This window comes from Brettanomyces bruxellensis, chromosome 8 (assembly GCF_011074885.1).
Source record: "Brettanomyces bruxellensis chromosome 8, complete sequence".
Classification (NCBI taxonomy): Eukaryota; Fungi; Ascomycota; class Pichiomycetes; order Pichiales; family Pichiaceae; genus Brettanomyces; species Brettanomyces bruxellensis.
In genome coordinates this window covers 2,421,286-2,438,867 of record NC_054689.1, presented here as the reverse complement: position 1 = coordinate 2,438,867, position 17,582 = coordinate 2,421,286, and the positions used below count along the sequence as shown (strand labels likewise).

The following is a 17,582-nucleotide window of genomic DNA, read 5'->3' as shown; positions in this document are numbered from 1 at the left end:
ATAATAGTATTGTGACGGATACGATATTTGTTTAGTATTCATGGAGATCTTTCCTTTGAGATCGAGTGATTGAAAAAAATTTGAAAGATCAACACAAATAAATATGGCATCCACCAAAAAGTGAAAAATACAAAGAATTTTTAGTAAATATTAGAATGGACATATATAAACAATCCAGATTAATTATCTCGGAACGTGCAAGTTATGATCATATACAACATATGGGTGATTTGAAGTATGGTGGAAACGTTAAGCAATTTGTTTGGGAAAGGGTGGCCTTTAGTGATAATGCAATGATAAATTAAAAGTTTAAGGTATTTTTATCGTAACGCTAGAGAAAAGCACCAGTCTTATTATAACATTGTCTTGAATCAACAATAGTGCTTACTCAAAATGATACTTGAAGAGTAACGCGATGTGATTGCGATGCTGCAAGGATATTCGCGGGGAATGTTAACTGGTAAATAAATAGCAACGTTTATTATAAGCATGTTTGCTACCGCAGCCTGACAAACTAAGCCTCGTTAAAAGAATTTATTATTTTGGTTTTTATCTCAGTGCAACGATAAGAGCTTCAAGCGGTTACTGTATGAAGAAAGTGCTCCATTCCTATCCAATTTTTTTTAGTTGCACAAATAGTCTTAATAGTCATGTACTTAATTTTTTTATCCACGAATACTATGAATTCTCTCAAGCAGTATATGTAATGTAATGAGTAGGTAGTCTTCGAAAAACTCTTTTTACAAAAAGGTTTATCAAACGCATCATGCAAAATATATTTCAGTTCTTGCCCTACTAGTCTTATCGGGCTTATTTCTGCTTCAAACAGTCATACTTATTTTGATACTGTGATACCATTTTACTCTGCTATGTTTGAACTCATCAATGAAGATTTAATGGAGCATCTTAAATTATTTATGTGCCTTGTTTAATTTGACATTATGAATGTACTCATTGGTTTCTTTCTGTAATGGACGTTTCAAAAAACGTCCATTACTATAATTAGTTTCAGTGCGACCGACTGCTTTATTGACTAAAAGGAAATAGTAAATTGGTGTTTAAAATACAAATTATTACCTCTATCTGCATATATATATATATATATATTTTCACTCAGTCCCTTCAAATGTCGGTACTTATACCTCTGTTATAACAATTAAGTATGTGGAACATGCTTTGGCTTAATATTTTATTGCGGCAAAGGTTGTTTTACAAAGTTGTATGTCCTCCACTATAAATCAGATGTTTCAGATACAATTTGGTATGAAAGTGGGGTTTCTGCTGCTTTTGAGATATTTTCCATAAGTAAATAATAATCATAAATATGTACATATTTTTAGTTAATAAAACCAATTGGTATTTAAAAGAAAACTTGTTTTTTGATTCAAAATCATGGAATAGATCAATGTTTGATACTAATCTGATTTTTGAAATTGTTAAAGAAAAGTTAATAATTAACTTTTGAACCATTTGTCAATTGTTTATTTAAAACTACAAAATATAATTCAGGGTTTATTCCTAAATCTCATGCATATAACTCCAAGTGGACAAATGTAAGGTAGCTATTGTTAAAGTTAATGTTACCAGATTTATATAGTATTTCGATATTTATTGTAGTATATAATAAATAGTATGTATAATGATATACAAAAGGGAATATCTTCACTTTATATAAATGTAGTTCTCGTATTAATCAGATGATATAACAATACCATCTTTCCTTACTTCAACTCCATTGTTCGAGAGCTTTATTATTTTGACAGCTATAAACGAAATCATCCTGGGGTTTTCCAATGAAAAAGAACTGGTATAAATTAATTTCCCAATCAAATTAGATTCACACAAACAAGTTGTCTTGATGTAAAAATAGGGAAAGTTAGTCTGCAGTCCTGCTGGATGTATCTTCGTTTTTAACATCTAAGTAGAAATACACACAAACATTCGAGGTCTTAGTAAGAATAATAAACAAAAATTGAGGTTTTACATGAGAAAAATATTTTCCGTAAGAAACAAGTAAAATCCGCAACTCAGAAAAAGACAAGGTTTGTGTCGGATCCTATGAGTTATAATAATGTCTTATATTGTAATAACACATAAAGGTTCAACCGGTATTTGATTTATAATATGTGAATCAAATTAATGTTTAGACAGATATAAGAAATAATTTGCGGGTAAATTTCTCCCTAATCTACTTTCGGCTGAGAATGACCTATGTTACTTCTGTAGAAAAATATCTTTTATATGTATGTACTACTTTTTCCTTATATACTATGTGTCTCTTATAAGGAATGACGACTTTATTGTGTAATTTGCAATACATATTCATATAAGGAAATCCATCTTGAAGTGAACCTTCAGCTGAAACCAAGAGTAATCTTCGGGTTCTCGCTGAATTACAAACGTGTTCGTAAGGACCCTATTTTGTTATGGGGTCATTCTATGCAACAGAAGTCTTTTCTATATCCAAACTATATGGCCAATCTCGTTCATAACCTTGGGCATCTGCGTGCTCGGTAGTGCTACGGCACAGAGATATGTGAGCAATTAAGCAGATAAAAATGTCACACGGGATTTATATACTCTGACAAAAAGGTCTCTCTTAACTCCGACAAACACTCATCCGGTATTCAATGTGAATAATTAAAAATAATTCATTTTGAAATATAATGCCATATGAATTCTTTGATAAACGATATCAAGAGCTTCCCTCTTAGCGTAATGGTCATCGCGTTTGGCTACGAACCAAAAGGTTGCAGGTTCGAGTCCTGCAGGGGGAGTTCCAATATTTAATATTGACCATTATTTTTTCATTTATTTTTTTCAAGGAACCATTTCTTTGGTTTTAGTTACGAATAATGAAACTGTACTTTGATTAGGTGTTAATATGATATATGATATTAATTATTGTGTTATTAGATCCTGGAGCCATCCTCTCGGGACAAATCATAGATAGAGCGGGAAAGGAATTAAGAAAAAGTTATACAAAAAGGACCTTCACAGGACATTAAAATGTTTGAGAAAGAAAGTAAGAAAAAAATATATGTAGAAATGAAACAGTTATCAGAAAGATAAGTTTGTCACATGAAATATTAATTAGGTCAATTAGAGTGTCAAATGATGTATATGCATTGGTATAGTTGCAGAAATTCTCGAGAATTCACACTCTAATAATTCTTTAGTATACTGATCGAACCTTTCCTTATTAAGATTGCCGAGCACATCAATAGTTGCCTTTTCAATCACATTGTATGCATGCTTTATATCTTCCTCTGTGAACTTTGAATTAGAATGGAGTATAAGTTCGGGAACAACAGGTAAGAGTTCATGGTGCAAGACACGTTTTGATCTTGTAATCAAAACTTTATCGTCCAAACACTTATTTATAACCTGTTGCAAGACATAATTCTCAGTGTTATATTGAACATCAAAATACTTGCTTTCGTGTCCCCTTTTAACGGCTTTACTGACGAATGAACCTGGACCGCCATAACCTTCGGGAAGTCCCAAAGATTTACGAAGGTTTGAATTAATCCTCATATGAAGGACGGGAGAGTATCCGGTTGATCTAACAAATATAAGATTCTTTAGGGAATTGGACTCATTAAAAAGCCTATGAAGAAGTTTGCTGTTATCCTTCAAAGGCTTGATCAAAGGATTAGACTTACTAGGGTCATCTTTATTTTCAGCATCCTCAATTAAATGAATTGACGTAGAAGCCGCCGTCGCACAGTAAGGTGGTAACGAGGCAGAGAAAACGTAGGCATTTGAGGAAAGAATTTGATGATAAATCATATCGTGACATCCAACACAGAAACCACCACTTGAACCCAGCGATTGAGCCATAGAACCAACGGTAATTTCAATCTCTGTTCTCGGAATACCATAGACCTCAGGTAAGCCTCTTCCATTCGGACCGAGAGTACCCACAGAATTTGTCTCATCAAGGAATAAACGGAACTTATAGTGATTTTTAATCTCGACTAAACGTTTTAAATCTGGAGAGTCACCAAAATTTTCGAACAAACCTTCCGTAACAATAAAACGGCGATTTAGAGGACCATCTTTCAAATCATCCTCCAGATTTGAGAGAATTTGTTCTAAATGATCAAGATCGTTGTGATTAAACCATTCAACGTCACAACGCGAAATCAAAGCAGCTTTTTGTAGTGCCAATCTAACACCACCATCCACAACAACAATATCACCACGCTTGAGGAAACATGGAAGAACAGAGGTGGGTGTACAGTAATCCTGACCATAAATGATACCTTCTTCTGCGCCAAGAAACTTTGCTAGATCTTCGCAAACACGAACATGGACATCCTGAGTACCATAGAAATTTGGAGGGCCACAAGCACCAACACCAGCGGCTCTCATCTCCTTGATAGATTCCTCCTTAACTTTGCTATTCGTTCCCATACAAAGAAAGTCCTTGGAAGTGAAGTTCAAAACATCTGAAGTCTTCTTACCCGTGTGAGGATCCTCAACTGTGACACGAGTCGAAGCCGGGCCATGTATAAGTGGAATTGAATCAAGCTGCCATCTTTCGTCCTTTCTAAGCTTCGGAACAATAGGAGCAGGAACCCAATCATCAATTAATTCATCAACCTCTTTCTCAGTCAGTGAAACTTTGTCCTTTTCATCTTGAGAGTATCTAGATGCCAGAAAATACCTAATTGCAAGTAAAGCAAGAAGTATTTCCAAGAAGGTTCTCCAAGGATCATTCTTATGAGAGGCACGAACATAATTAATCACATATTCTCCTCCTGGAAGCTTGCCGCATAATGTTATTAGGGAATACCATGCCCTTGATGCTATGGATGCCACAATTTGAATAAACTGTGGTGTCTTTTGTGGTTCTGTTTCCATTATCCGTGCTATCCGTGTATTATGCCGTAAAAAATTTGGAAACGAAACTCGACAGCAGATTGAACAAAAAAAAAAGGATAAGAGCTATAGTTTAAGCCTAACGTGAAACGAATACCAACGGATTAACTCGACAGTGAAAAACAACAAATTACGGAACCGAATGTTGACGTCCCGAATTGAATAACACTACTGGAGAGAATGTGATACTGTACTTAATATACAAATATAAGAAAAGAAAAGAAAAGCACAATTTATTTATACGTACGGACCGATCCTAAAGAGAAAAATGCGGACACTACATAATACGCTTAGCTTCAATTCAGAACATTGAATAACTAAGATTCTGATTGTCGATTTTCCCTCGCGTATACGCGCCAAAAAAATGAAATAAAAAATAAAAAGGAGGGTAGGCTAGCAGTGAGTAAATAACAAATTTTGTTCCCGAGAACTTCAATCACACCCCGCCGAATACAACATTGACTGACACCAGAGCCGAAAAAAATGGTAATTTAAAAATACAATTCCTATTCGGGTATAGTTCGATTGATTTGAGGTATACGGTATGGAATCGTGAAATACACAAATACCTAACTATCAGAAAAATTTGATTTGATTCCCCTTTTATTTTTTATTTTTTTCATTTTACACTCTTGCACAATTAACTGTACACACATATATAATTGATCAATTATCCATGATTCGCCTTTCCTCTTTTCAAGAGCATCAAACATTAACTTTTTGGTAAACGTCGGCCGTTTCTCCAGTCTCTGAAGAAGCCTGACTAGACGATTTGACCGAAGAAGCATCATTTGAACTATCTGTGTTTATTGAACCTTCTTCCCCTTCTTCTTCTAAGTCTGCGAGATCCCCGAGAACCTGCTTTTCGTATTCATCCTCAGACATATCTGAAAGATCACTTTTTAAGGATGGCGAATCTTTACTTCCATCATCTGTAGCCTTTGCATCTTTTTTCTCCTCCGATCCTACAATACCGTTTGATTCATTATTAACATCACTATTTTCATGCTCTTCTTTTGTATCACTGTCACTTTCTAACTCATCATATTCAGGACCCATAAACTCCCTCATCTCCTCATCAATCTCATCCCAGTCCAGATTTGAGGTGTCAAATGTTCCGTCTGGATTATTATCAATATGATTGTGATATTTCAGAAAGTTATCAACTTGCTCTTTACCCATTAAACTTGTTACTTGAACAGTATAATCTTCCTCTGGAACACGTCTCCACATTGACATACATTTAAACAACCAGTCAGGATTCACAATCTGTACATTTGGGTCAACCGATTTTGCCAACCTAACCTTAAATGTGGTGGGATTCTTGCATATAACGTGGGTAACAGAAGTACTGTACTCGGAAACAAATTGGGCACCATACGATCTTGCCCATATCACAATATCGGCTGAATCCAAAGGTGTACCCAACGGTAAAATTCCGCTTAACAAAAACACACATCCTTGAAAGACTACAGACTTCATAGTGTTCATAATATCTTTGACGTCTGGAACTTCAGCAGAAGCCACATCCCTCTCCTTTTCCAAATAAAATTTATCATGAATCTTCGTCAATGCTTTACCCAACGTTTGCAACTCTGTATCGTCATCACAAAGTAAATTATGCGATTCTCTTTCGTCAGTTGTTGCGACACTAGGAACACTGGAACTCTCGGATGAGTCCTTTGTCTCCTCTTCTTGGAGAATTTTCTCCAAATTCTGCTGCAGTTTGGCTAAAGGTCTTTCTTGTTGTTGCTGCTCCAATGCGGTCGATCGTTCATTCGCTTGCATTGCCAGGAGTTCACCATTATCTTCACCTTCACCTAATTCCACCATTCTTTCCACAGGAGAAGAACTACTATTTTTCACAGACACGTTTACATGATTGGAGTGCTCCTGCGAGCCGTGCGTTTTACTATCAACTTCAGAAGTTATTTTAGTTGCCTTTGCGGTGTTTAGTGATAGACTCTTTTGAGTATTCTGTTCTGTACTCTTGTTCGGGTTTTCTATCTTTTGTGTGCTTTCATCCTCTACCATAATATCAGCATCAATGAAATCGGGATTAAATGATTTGTCGTTCGCGGAATTTGTAGAATGTCCGGTATTATTTGATCCTACGGAATTATTTGTGTAACCATTCTTGATATCACCTTCACTCATGCTGTTTGTATCAACATCATCTTCGTCATCAATGGCAGATTCAGTTGTTGAAGAGGCCTTGGCCTCAGCCATAAGCTTTTTTGGGTCGGGCTTTTTATCATCATCTTCTTCACCATCATCTGAATCATCTCCATGCATCTTTTCTTCAAGAATATCCACTGACTTTCGTCTTTTTGAGGGCCCCAATAAAGCTTGCTGGCGAGGTAAAAAACTGGAATTAATATCTCCAATACCAACGAAAAAGTCGTACGGCACAACTTTAATTAAATTGGGAGACCAGTTCCAAACATCACCACGATCATCGATGACAACAACCATGGAAGTATCAACAGGGAAAAGACGCTTTAGTGATTTTTGTGTTAAAGAACCACTTTCGTCCCTGGAGAGAATCCGATCACCAAAATATATACCGTCTGGATCAATAATCTTGCTGATTTCCTTCGCGTAGGATCTTGTTGCCATCGTGTAGATATGCATTTCGTATAATTTCGATACCTTTTCTAGAAATTCATGCAATCCAGGCCGGAGCTTTATATAATACCATCGAATATTTGGTGGTAATGGTGGCCCGTTGTATCCCGGCGGAACTATGGCCGGCTCTTCCAAAGAAAATGATTTAACCTCCTTAAGGGCCTCATAATTTGGATTGGTTGGATCGTTCATCCATTCACCAACAGTTGGATCAACAGTTGCATGTATAACCGTCTGATCTAGATCAACAACCAGCGATAGTTTTTTATCCTTAATCAAGCGTTCGGTTGATCCTTTTTCAATGTTAACAGCCTCTTTGGCAGAAACTTTCAAGTTTGTAGTTCCATGGGCCATAGAAATAGGCGCTCTGTCTTTATCTTTGAAGCCCGTGTAGTCGTCTTCATCCACAGCTTTGCCACAAAGTGCACATAACCCACCATACTGAATTGGATGAGTACAAGGCTCTACTATTTCAATAATGCTTTTTGAACTGTCTTCTATAATGTCATCCGGTTTCACATTGATTTGCTTGATTGTTCCTGCCAACGGGCATTCATAAGTTCCAACATACTCAACTTTAACCTTTTTCCTATTGTTACCTTCATCATTATCATCATCCTGATCTTGCTTACTTAGTGGAACGGGTTCATAGTCAGAATAGCGATATGTAAAAATTTTAGTGCGCTTATCAATATCTTCACCTTCCTTTGCCATTATCTTCCCAACCTTTAGGGGATACGGCAACTTTGATGGAAGATACACAGAAGTACTATCTTGCATGCTGAGGGATGAATCAAAATAAAATATCGAAATATCAGAAGGCAACCAATGAAGGTTTGAACGAAAAACAGTGAAAAAAAGGCGGATGAAACAAAAATGCTTGATGACGAAACGAAGGCCGATGCGAAAATGAAATATGCGACTATGCTTTTCCTCTGATTCACCAGAACCGTCTTTGTAAAACCAAAACAAGTAAAGCTGATCAGTGCTTATAATACCTTCAGACCAAACTTTGACGGATAATCCTGAATGTACATAAAGTCCGATGAAAATAAACTATTTTTGAATGTACAGACCAAGCTTTTACCACAGTTGAAAAGTTTCCTGATTTCAAGTAATGCAAAACTTAAACTCAAGGACAATGTAGACGCCTGGAACAGTGTAAATATATATATATATATATATATGAAATTAAAAAAAAAGCTGCTTTCAGAACAGGCCAAAGAATTATAAATGTACTCGGTTTCTCTGATTCCAGAAGTGATGCGACTATGATTGTATGGGGAAAAGCATCTGTGGAGAGATTTAGGTGAAGGGGAAAAATGCGATTTGAAAATAAAGGAGAGGCGGGAAAAAAAAGTTTATGAAAGAAAAAGGGGAGAAAAATGGCATCAATCATCGACTTTACAAATAATTTCCTCCAACACTCAGCTTAAGTAAGCTTTTTTTCAGGATTACCTTCAAATTTTATTGTCTGTAATGTTACAAAATTATACTTATTATCATACAATGATTTATTTCTCACTCGGTGACTTCAACTTTAAAGAAAGTTTAATCTTTTTAAACGAGTGCCCTTCGGGTGCTGATGGCTGCTCATCTTGATCGGTTGTACCTTGCTCTGATACACTTTTGGCCAAAACTTCATGTTGAGCGTCTATTTCATCATTCGGATTAATCTGCTTCTTATCTGTTTGATGTGTCGTTTGTCTTTCAAGGTAATTTTCGACATCATGAGTGCTTTTGGTTACTTCTTTTTGCCTTTCTGAACCATCGTCAACAGAATATTTATTAACCTCGTTACTTGCCCCTTCCAGTTTATTTTCTAGCTCTTGCATATCATTATCAATAGCTTCAGCATCAGAAAACTCCATTTCAAAATCGACATCTTCATCAATATTTGTATCCATATTTTCACTGAAGCCACCGACCTCAATGCTATTAGATTTTTCTTTGATTTGGCTCTCGATATCCATTTTTCTTTTCTTTTCTTTTTCCATCGCAATTCTCCTTAACCGCCTTTTTCTTTGATGCCTGAGATTTCTACCAACGTCATTGAAGGTATCTTCATAATACTTGGATAAAACATCACTGTAATTATCAGGAAACCGTTCGTATTGTGTATACGATCCAAGATACTTTCCTAAAACAGCTTCCTCTGAAGTTTGTCTTTCATCCAATTTCTTCTTTGCAGCCTTTTTTCTCTTTGAAAGAATTCCTAGTCTTTTCTCTGCGTATTTCATTATATCGAAATTCTTGTCTTTGTCCCCATCTTTCGAAATACCGTTATTTGTCAATTTTGATTTATTAGCGGTCACATTCTGCTCACCCGTTTTTTCAACAACTCCATCCGCAATAATAGGACTGGCCGGACTTGGCTCCTGCTTTTTCAGAATATCAGAACCTTCCTGATTTTCTTTTTCCGGATTCTTCAACTCAGAAATAAGACCAGTATAATTTTTTTCCTCTGGAATCATATTACCGGTTTGATTGGTTTCTTCACCGGACATTTGACCAGATAACTTAGACGATTTCTCATCCGATCTCTGAAATTTTGTATCAAACAGATGATGTTCAAAGGCATCTGAAGTACTCTGATCATTCTTCAACGCACTTGAAGGTTCTGCGCTCAAATTTGACTTTTCACTCGTCTGCTGGAAACTTTCTTCCTTCTCACTTTCTGCAGACTCATTGCCAGAATCATCCTCAGATGTTAATGAATGAACAGATTTATCCGATTCTGAGCCATCAACAGCAATTTTTATATTGTGGAGAGCTTTCTCACCTAATCGTCCTTCTGCAATCAATTTGCTCCTCAACTCCTTAGGATCCGTCATGTACTCTGAATACGTAGGTGTAGATTTATATGTATATCCTGGAGGAAGTTCTGGCATCCATTTAGGAATATAACTTTTCCTACTTTCCGACGGTACTATTCGAGGCTGCTTATGAAAGAAAACAAAGTCAGGACTGCTTTTTGACGGCTCATCATTCCCTGACTTGGTAGCTGACTCAAAGCAAGCTTTCGCTTGATGATTAAGCCTGTGAATGTACTTCTTGTATTTAGGATCAACCTTTTTCGACCTATTGAATTCAGAAACAATACCTCTTAGTCCAAAATAACCCTCTTTCAAAAGCAAAAGCAAATCGGCTTTCGATGCTTTTCTACGACGTTGAATCTCTGTATACTTGTGAAGATCCTTAAATAGCACGCCCATATATAAAATTGAAAGCTCAGTCATGTCATGAAGAGCACTGTGTGTTGTGCTATCAATGCCCAGGTTTCTCAGCAAAATGAGAACGGTGATTTCAAGGATCTTATCTATTGGATCTCCCGCCTCCTTACTTAATTTGACGACATGCTGATTATAATTTGGAACGTCACTTCTTTCAATATATCTCAACGTAGACTTTTCTTGTCTTGTTAATGAATCATAAAGTATATTAGACTGTGGCTCGACTTCATTTTTATTCTCTTCGTGAGGTTCAGTTTCTTTGTTTCCAGCAATGTGATTAATGTGCTCATACAAATACGTTTCCAATTCCTCAGTCGTCATTTCTTTTGCTTTCATCTCGTTTTCCTGAACTGGCACTTCAAGTTTTCCATTTCGTTCTAAATATTCCTGCTTGTTCTTTTGTGCACTACTAGCTTTTATATCCTCATCGGGCTGTTCTGATGTTTGTGCAGTTTTAATATCCTCTTGTCGTACTGATGACATTTACTCTGGTTTGCAGAAAAAGGCAAATTCTAGGGAAAAATAAAGAATAAAGCACCCCACTTTCTGAACAATTGAAGTCACAATAAACTCTCCTTATAATACAACAGATGTTTCACGTTGGCTCACCCCTTCATAGCGCATAATCTTATTTATTTCTTTATCGTCATGACCTTTTTCCTATTATTTCCTAATTTTTTGGATACCAAGAGCGCGCGATTTTAAAATTGCAAAAACATTACAACATCCATACACCTAACCATACAGCGCTGTCTTTCTGTCTACCAAAACTAATATCTTGCATTTATATGATCCAGAAACGGTATAAGAATACATATATGTACATGGATATAAAAAATAGAGCAAAAAGATGAGTACAAAGCAAACTGAGAGGGGGAAAAAAAAATTTAGAAAAGGAATATCAGGATATTGACAGATTGAAAGAATGATATAGGACAATCGGCAGCACTCACAATGGTACGATGTCACATTGAAGAGACAAATCTAGAAAACGGAAATCCGAGCGTAAGAATGAAACATACCGTATATGCCAATATATGACAATTCTCTCCGAGAAAAAGCAGATAAAAAGGAACACCTTGTGCTAAAATCCTTCACCCTATTTAATACGTGATTATCACCGTCAGAACAAAAAAAGAAAGCAGCAAACATTCAAGACACACTTTAAATTGAAAAAAAAAAGATGTACCTGAAAATGTTAGAGCATCTCGTTAATTAACAACCAAGAAAGGTTCTTGGATTTATGCCATTTGTGGAGCACCGGGAACAGGATTTCCATCAGCATCAACCAGGCCATTTTGCATCATCATAACATCCTCAGAGCCGGCAGTTTCGATTTGAAGTCCCAGACCCATCTTTGAGGTGTTTTTGAGCTGATCGATGGATGCAGTGAAAGTCAAACCCAAAGTTGGAAGAATTCTGTGCTCGAGCATGAATGAAGCAACACCGTTAGAGGTTAATTGACCTCTGTAGATGGATTGTCTGAACTCATACTTGGCACCAATAGTGGTGTCAGCATCAAGGACAGCTTGCATGGTTGGTGTCATCATAGAGCTCATAACAGGCTGATAAGAGGCTTGAAGAGTGGTTTCAATACCAGCTTCGACATGATCTGAGACTTTTTTCCAAAAGGCTGCAGTCAAAGCACCCTGAGCCTGCAACTGAGCAGATGCAATCCAGTTTTTGTTATTGTATCTACCAACCAATGAGATTCCAGCATCGCCAGGCATACCAGGCTGCATTGCCGAATAAGCAGTCTCCATACCTAAGGCAAACTTTGGAGTGATGGACTGCAAAATAGAACCAACCATGACACCGTTGAAAGAGGCACCAGAGAAGTCTGGGTTTAACGTCTTGAAATTCAAAGAGAAGTCATTTGCCTGGTAGTCCTGTTCAATTTGACACATTGGAGGTTGTCCTGCTGCCAACTGAAGTGTGACCTTGGAAATGTTACTTTTATTCCATGCGTAGTTCAGTCTACCGGTAAGCGAAAGCTCGTTGTCGATTGTACCTTGAATAAAAGAATCATCGCTGGCAAACATGCCGGCAAAGGCGTAAGCTGGTGATTTTCCACCAGTGGAAAAGCTGTGACTCACCTGGAACAAAGGTTTCATGGCGAAAGTCTTGCTGAGATCAGCCCTGAGACCAGAGAACTCGTATTGGGTCAAAAAGACATCCTTCTCAACCTCCTTGTTCAAATTTTCCATCGTGCCTGGATTAATCAAGTCCAAAGACTGCCTGTGGGATGAAATAGTGGTAGCAACATTATTGACAAACTGGAAAATCGGGTTTGACGACCAGAATCCACCATGATCAGCATCATTCTCCTTGTTCAACTCTCCCTGAGAAACTAAGGATTTGATTGGAGACAACGCTTTACTAAGCTGGCCTAGATTGAAGCCTGAAGACGATTGTGTGGAAGATGAAGCTTCAGACATATTTCTTTATACTTTATTTATATGCAACGTGCAAATATTTTCTATTTCAATGCAAATATTGTGTGATTCTTCTGATCTGCGGCCAACCTGATTTTTCTATTCTGTTAACTTGATGGGAACAGTTAACAATGTTGGGTTTAGTTGCGATTCGGATGACTATACACGTCTCACTGTCAATTTCTCAATAATATACTCCACAAAAATGTGACTAAAACGTATGAATGCTTCAGATTCTGGGCTGGTTACAAACACAAATTCAATAACACTGGAAGAATGAACTTGCACTAGCAATGACTGGTGAAGAAATATGATATGGATTGAAATTCACTAAGAAATTATTTATTATTCGCTCAGTTTTTTTTTTCTCGGATGCTTCTGACTGTCTTTTTTTCATTAGCTTTACCGGATACATGTTAATTTTTTTTCATGCAATCCACAAAATTTTCCTTTACCAGTTTTTTCTTAGTACCCTCTCCCTTCCTCGTTTCGAATTACGTAGGCATTTAAATATTTCGTGGAGAAGCCAATTAGAATTATCCCCGGCGCTACCTGGGCCCACCCCGCACAAACTCTATTGCCACACTCTACGGTGTTTACATATATACAAATATCCAGTAGAGCTAAGTCCATAAATTTATCATTTCGTTACAAATTAGCAATAGCTTTCTTTTTCTAAGATTCAGTTTCGCTACAATAAAGTCGAAGCAAACCAATGAAAATGTTATAGCATTGTGCGATTAATATTCGTTTAGTAAAGTATAAAATTGTATGTTCCCATCATTCACAATCAATTTACATCCATCTTGCCTTCATAATCAACTGTTGCATGTTCATCCGCTTTAGTTTGTTTGCTGTTTCCAAAATTCTTGTTAACTTCCTTATGAAATTCTTCCAAAATGGCTCTTTTTCTTTCCATTCGGTCCTCTAGCTCGCCAACCTTCTCGATCCCCGCCTCTGGAGATTCACTAAGCCCACTTATTTGATTTACTAAAGCTTTTCCTCTTGCAAGCAGCACCCTAATACGTCCGGCCTGTTTAAAATTCGTCTCTGTGTTAGTATACTCACAAAATATTGCCCGAAGGATATTTGAGCATAATCAACTTACTGCATTATCAAAGTCCTTGGGTGCCAACTTTCCCATTCTCAAGCTTTCAACCAAGTCTAATAGTATCGGTAACAATTCTACATCTTGTAGCTCCCTAATGACATCAGCTTCATGGCTGATTTCGGCATCTCTTTGTTCCTGAGCCGAACTATCACCAGTTACCAGACTTTGAACTGTACCAGTCATCGGCGTAACACTAGAAATTGCTGGGGTGCTACTCAAAGACGATACGTTTTGTTTACTGTAAGACATTTTTGGGCAATCAAGATTGAATAAAAGATTTGGGTAACTTGGTAAAGGGAAATAAAGTACGGGGGTGTGGTTTTACTTCATGTATTTATATTTTATTTCTTTTTATTTATTTTTTTCCCTCGGTAGATAAGTGAGTCTATAAGTAAGTAAATCCGGACAGCAAAACTCTGAGTAATTTTATAAATGCCTTTATATAAGAGCAAGACAACTACCTGCATATGATACACATTTTATATATTCACCTACTCTACCAGCCGAAGAACCTGCTCCAGCTGTTGATTTTTCCTTTATGATCTTGCTCATTTCTTTGGCTTTCCTCTTTCAACTTGCCGACAATGAGCGAATTTTTCACTATGTCCGCTCCTACTAGCTTCCTACAATTGGAAGAGCCTTTGGACTTCTCCAACTCCCCGATTGTTAACGGCAACGTTATCGACACAGATTTTGGCCTTATGCTCTTGAAGGTCAACGAATACCGCTTATTGATATTTCTGCCCTCAGACTTGCAATTTTGCGGATCCATCCACGAACATGTCTCTGGTGAATCCACTGTTCTTAAATCATCATGGGAAACCTTTCTTAGGTCATGGAAAACTTGATCATCGTGGTAAGTATGACTATTTGGAGCGCATATATCAATTCTTTCGAATTTAGAGAGAACGGAGTCCATAGATGCCCCCGAGCTGGGCCTTAATGGAATTGGCTGAAAGACAACGTGCTTTTTTGCATTAATAGGTGATGATGAGACAATTATAGAGGCAGAAGTGTCTCTTGTAATACTTTCATTCTCGTTCATCGTAGACAGGTAGTCACCTTCAGAAGCAACCAAATCAGACTCCACAGAGTTCTGAACCTCACTATTGCCCAAAGATTTATCACTATCAAGATCAAGCTTATTTAAAACGACCGTTGCATTATCGGAGTCCAAACTGGAGTCATAATCTTTCGGACCATCACTAGCATCATCAAAGCCACTAACGGATAAATCCTTGTACTCACAAACACATCTAAGAACACATTCAAGAATAGCCAATTCGTTAGAGTTAGCAGTTTCTAAGTCAATTTTCCAGTATCTTTCCGGATTATATAACGGCAGCACAAAAGTCTTTGGTCCAGCTCTAAAGATTTTCAGGCACTTCATTACTGGATGGACAACTTGCCCACAAATGAAGTATGTTGTCCGATTGGCTCCCAATTCGTATATCTGAAATTCTCCCTGGGCAAGCAACGAGCCTTGCGTGCTTTTAATATGCGAATTACACCCATCAATATTGTATGCTGTAATTCTCGCTTTCTTACAGCTGAAAAGAACAACTCTCTCTTTTTCTTTAGTTCGGGAAGATTTCCCCTCTCCGTTCGCACTCAGCTTCGTGAAAAATCGTCGTATTCGACTTCTACGCTTGCTAGAAGTTGTAGAATGCCACATCTCATTGCAACTATTTTCGTCACTAATATTACCTCTGCTAAACTGTGATATAAACTCATCTGAGGAAACGCATCTTCTTGCGTTTGCATTTCGGCTTACGCTATGCAATTTTGGAATACTGGGAAATGAGACCGGCTCAGATACCACCCTAGTTTCCTTGTGAATTTGTCTGGCCATTACTAAGCGCCAACCAGTAAATGTGCCTTAGGAACAAACGATGGAATTCTCAATAATCAGTCAGAAGGAACTTCTTTCTGTACCTGTCGGAACAATGCACATAAAGCTTGTAAACTGTAAACAAAACGAACGGGGCGAGTGTTTGTTTGAATATTATTCTATTAATGTGTTCGCGCTTTTTTTTTTTTTTTTTTAATTTATTTACTTTTTCCCAGTGACCCCTTTAATTTGACGCTGAGATTCCAATCTATGGAAAGGGATGAGGAAAGCAATCGATGGCGAAAATGCCATCTCAGATACGCGAACAGCAAACACGAGCATTCAAACCTTGAAGATAGGCAAAAATTAAAGGGGAAAGTGTGCAACAAGTGGGCAATTTGATATGCATAAACAAGAAAGGACTACCGTGAATGCTGTGTTACCGTCGCATTTTTCAGGTCGATCGACATGAACCTTTGGAAATGTTCATTACTTTTCACAATGGATCCAGCAGGTCAGGAGATTAAAGGAGCTCTACAATCAAAGTAGAGATAAAATTAAAAACATTGTTTCATTCCCTTTCAGAATGTCTGAAATGAGAAATGTTGGAAAATGGTGCTGGCTTTAAGCCGTACGAGTGGAAAAATTACGAGAAAGTAAACAACCAACAAGCTGAATTCAGGTAAACACGCTGGTAGACAGGATGAATGATAAAAAATGCCGCCTTACATGGTTAAAATAAACATACCTGAAAGTTGAAATAGCCATAATGAATTCATATGGACTTAACTCTTGGCATAGGCCCCTTAAACAAGAGGGAACAAATATAAGTTAAATAATTCAAAATCGGTTAAGCCATTAATAATTCATACAACTGCATGTACCCGACAGCCACGCTTAGAAAAAAGAACAAAAAAAAATAGAATAACGAGCTTTCTACAGTACTCCTTCGAGTACAAGTTAACAATAGCTTATAACAATGGATAAGAAAAAAAAAGGTTGGCACGCGGCAGTAAGAAAACAAAAAAACAAGAAAAGTAAAGGCAGAGATCTGCAAATGCTCCACAAAGGAGGCATTCATATGCATCCGATGCTAGAACAGGAGATTGTTTACCATAGTGAAATATTCATTTCAAAGAAAATACCTCTTTTTCATTTATTGTTTATTAATATCGCATTACTTCTAATTAATTATTTATAGGGAGCCGCTTTTTTATAAGTCCGTATCTTCTCTGTTTTTTTCCAGACTTTCTTGTATCATCTTGTTTGTTTGTCCTATTGACTACGCAATTAATAAGGTATATGTTATAACTGTAAAGTACTCATCATCCAAAATCTATTTCAAAAAGTGCTCATCTGCTTAAATATCCGGAAGGGGTGTCAATTACATTGCTTTCCAAGTTGTCTTTTGGAGAACAACAAAAACAACAAAGGATAAAACATCCACTGAAAGATAG

The 17,582-nt window shown here is 37.0% G+C and overlaps 6 protein-coding genes and 1 non-coding gene across 7 annotated transcripts; 1 reads left to right on the top strand and 6 right to left on the bottom strand.

Annotated features, from left to right (window-relative positions):
• The first annotated feature begins 2,704 nt into the window (after positions 1-2,704).
• BRETT_001281 lies at positions 2,705-2,777 on the top strand. The gene has a single exon. It is a non-coding gene; the product is annotated as a tRNA-Arg (tRNA).
• Positions 2,778-3,102: 325 nt separating this feature from the next.
• On the bottom strand, positions 3,103-4,869 carry BRETT_001280 (uncharacterized protein; the record flags this gene model as incomplete). The annotated part of the gene is made up of 1 exon (XM_041279835.1): positions 3,103-4,869. The coding sequence occupies one exon, from the start codon at positions 4,867-4,869 to the stop codon at positions 3,103-3,105; it is 1,767 nt and encodes a 588-aa protein (XP_041138049.1).
• Positions 4,870-5,592: 723 nt separating this feature from the next.
• Positions 5,593-8,295, bottom strand: BRETT_001279 (uncharacterized protein; the record flags this gene model as incomplete). Its single annotated transcript, XM_041279834.1, has 1 exon — positions 5,593-8,295. The coding sequence occupies one exon, from the start codon at positions 8,293-8,295 to the stop codon at positions 5,593-5,595; it is 2,703 nt and encodes a 900-aa protein (XP_041138048.1).
• Positions 8,296-9,029: 734 nt separating this feature from the next.
• BRETT_001278 (uncharacterized protein) lies at positions 9,030-11,231 on the bottom strand (the record flags this gene model as incomplete). The annotated part of the gene is made up of 1 exon (XM_041279833.1): positions 9,030-11,231. The coding sequence occupies one exon, from the start codon at positions 11,229-11,231 to the stop codon at positions 9,030-9,032; it is 2,202 nt and encodes a 733-aa protein (XP_041138047.1).
• A 758-nt stretch (positions 11,232-11,989) lies between these two features.
• BRETT_001277 (uncharacterized protein) lies at positions 11,990-13,186 on the bottom strand (the record flags this gene model as incomplete). Its single annotated transcript, XM_041279832.1, has 1 exon — positions 11,990-13,186. One exon carries the CDS (start codon positions 13,184-13,186, stop codon positions 11,990-11,992), a length of 1,197 nt encoding a protein of 398 aa, XP_041138046.1.
• A 787-nt stretch (positions 13,187-13,973) lies between these two features.
• BRETT_001276 (uncharacterized protein) lies at positions 13,974-14,543 on the bottom strand (the record flags this gene model as incomplete). The annotated part of the gene is made up of 2 exons (XM_041279831.1): positions 13,974-14,216; positions 14,292-14,543. 2 exons carry the CDS (start codon positions 14,541-14,543, stop codon positions 13,974-13,976), a joined length of 495 nt encoding a protein of 164 aa, XP_041138045.1.
• A 247-nt stretch (positions 14,544-14,790) lies between these two features.
• BRETT_001275 (uncharacterized protein) lies at positions 14,791-16,146 on the bottom strand (the record flags this gene model as incomplete). The annotated part of the gene is made up of 1 exon (XM_041279830.1): positions 14,791-16,146. The coding sequence occupies one exon, from the start codon at positions 16,144-16,146 to the stop codon at positions 14,791-14,793; it is 1,356 nt and encodes a 451-aa protein (XP_041138044.1).
• Between the last annotated feature and the right edge of the window lie 1,436 nt (positions 16,147-17,582).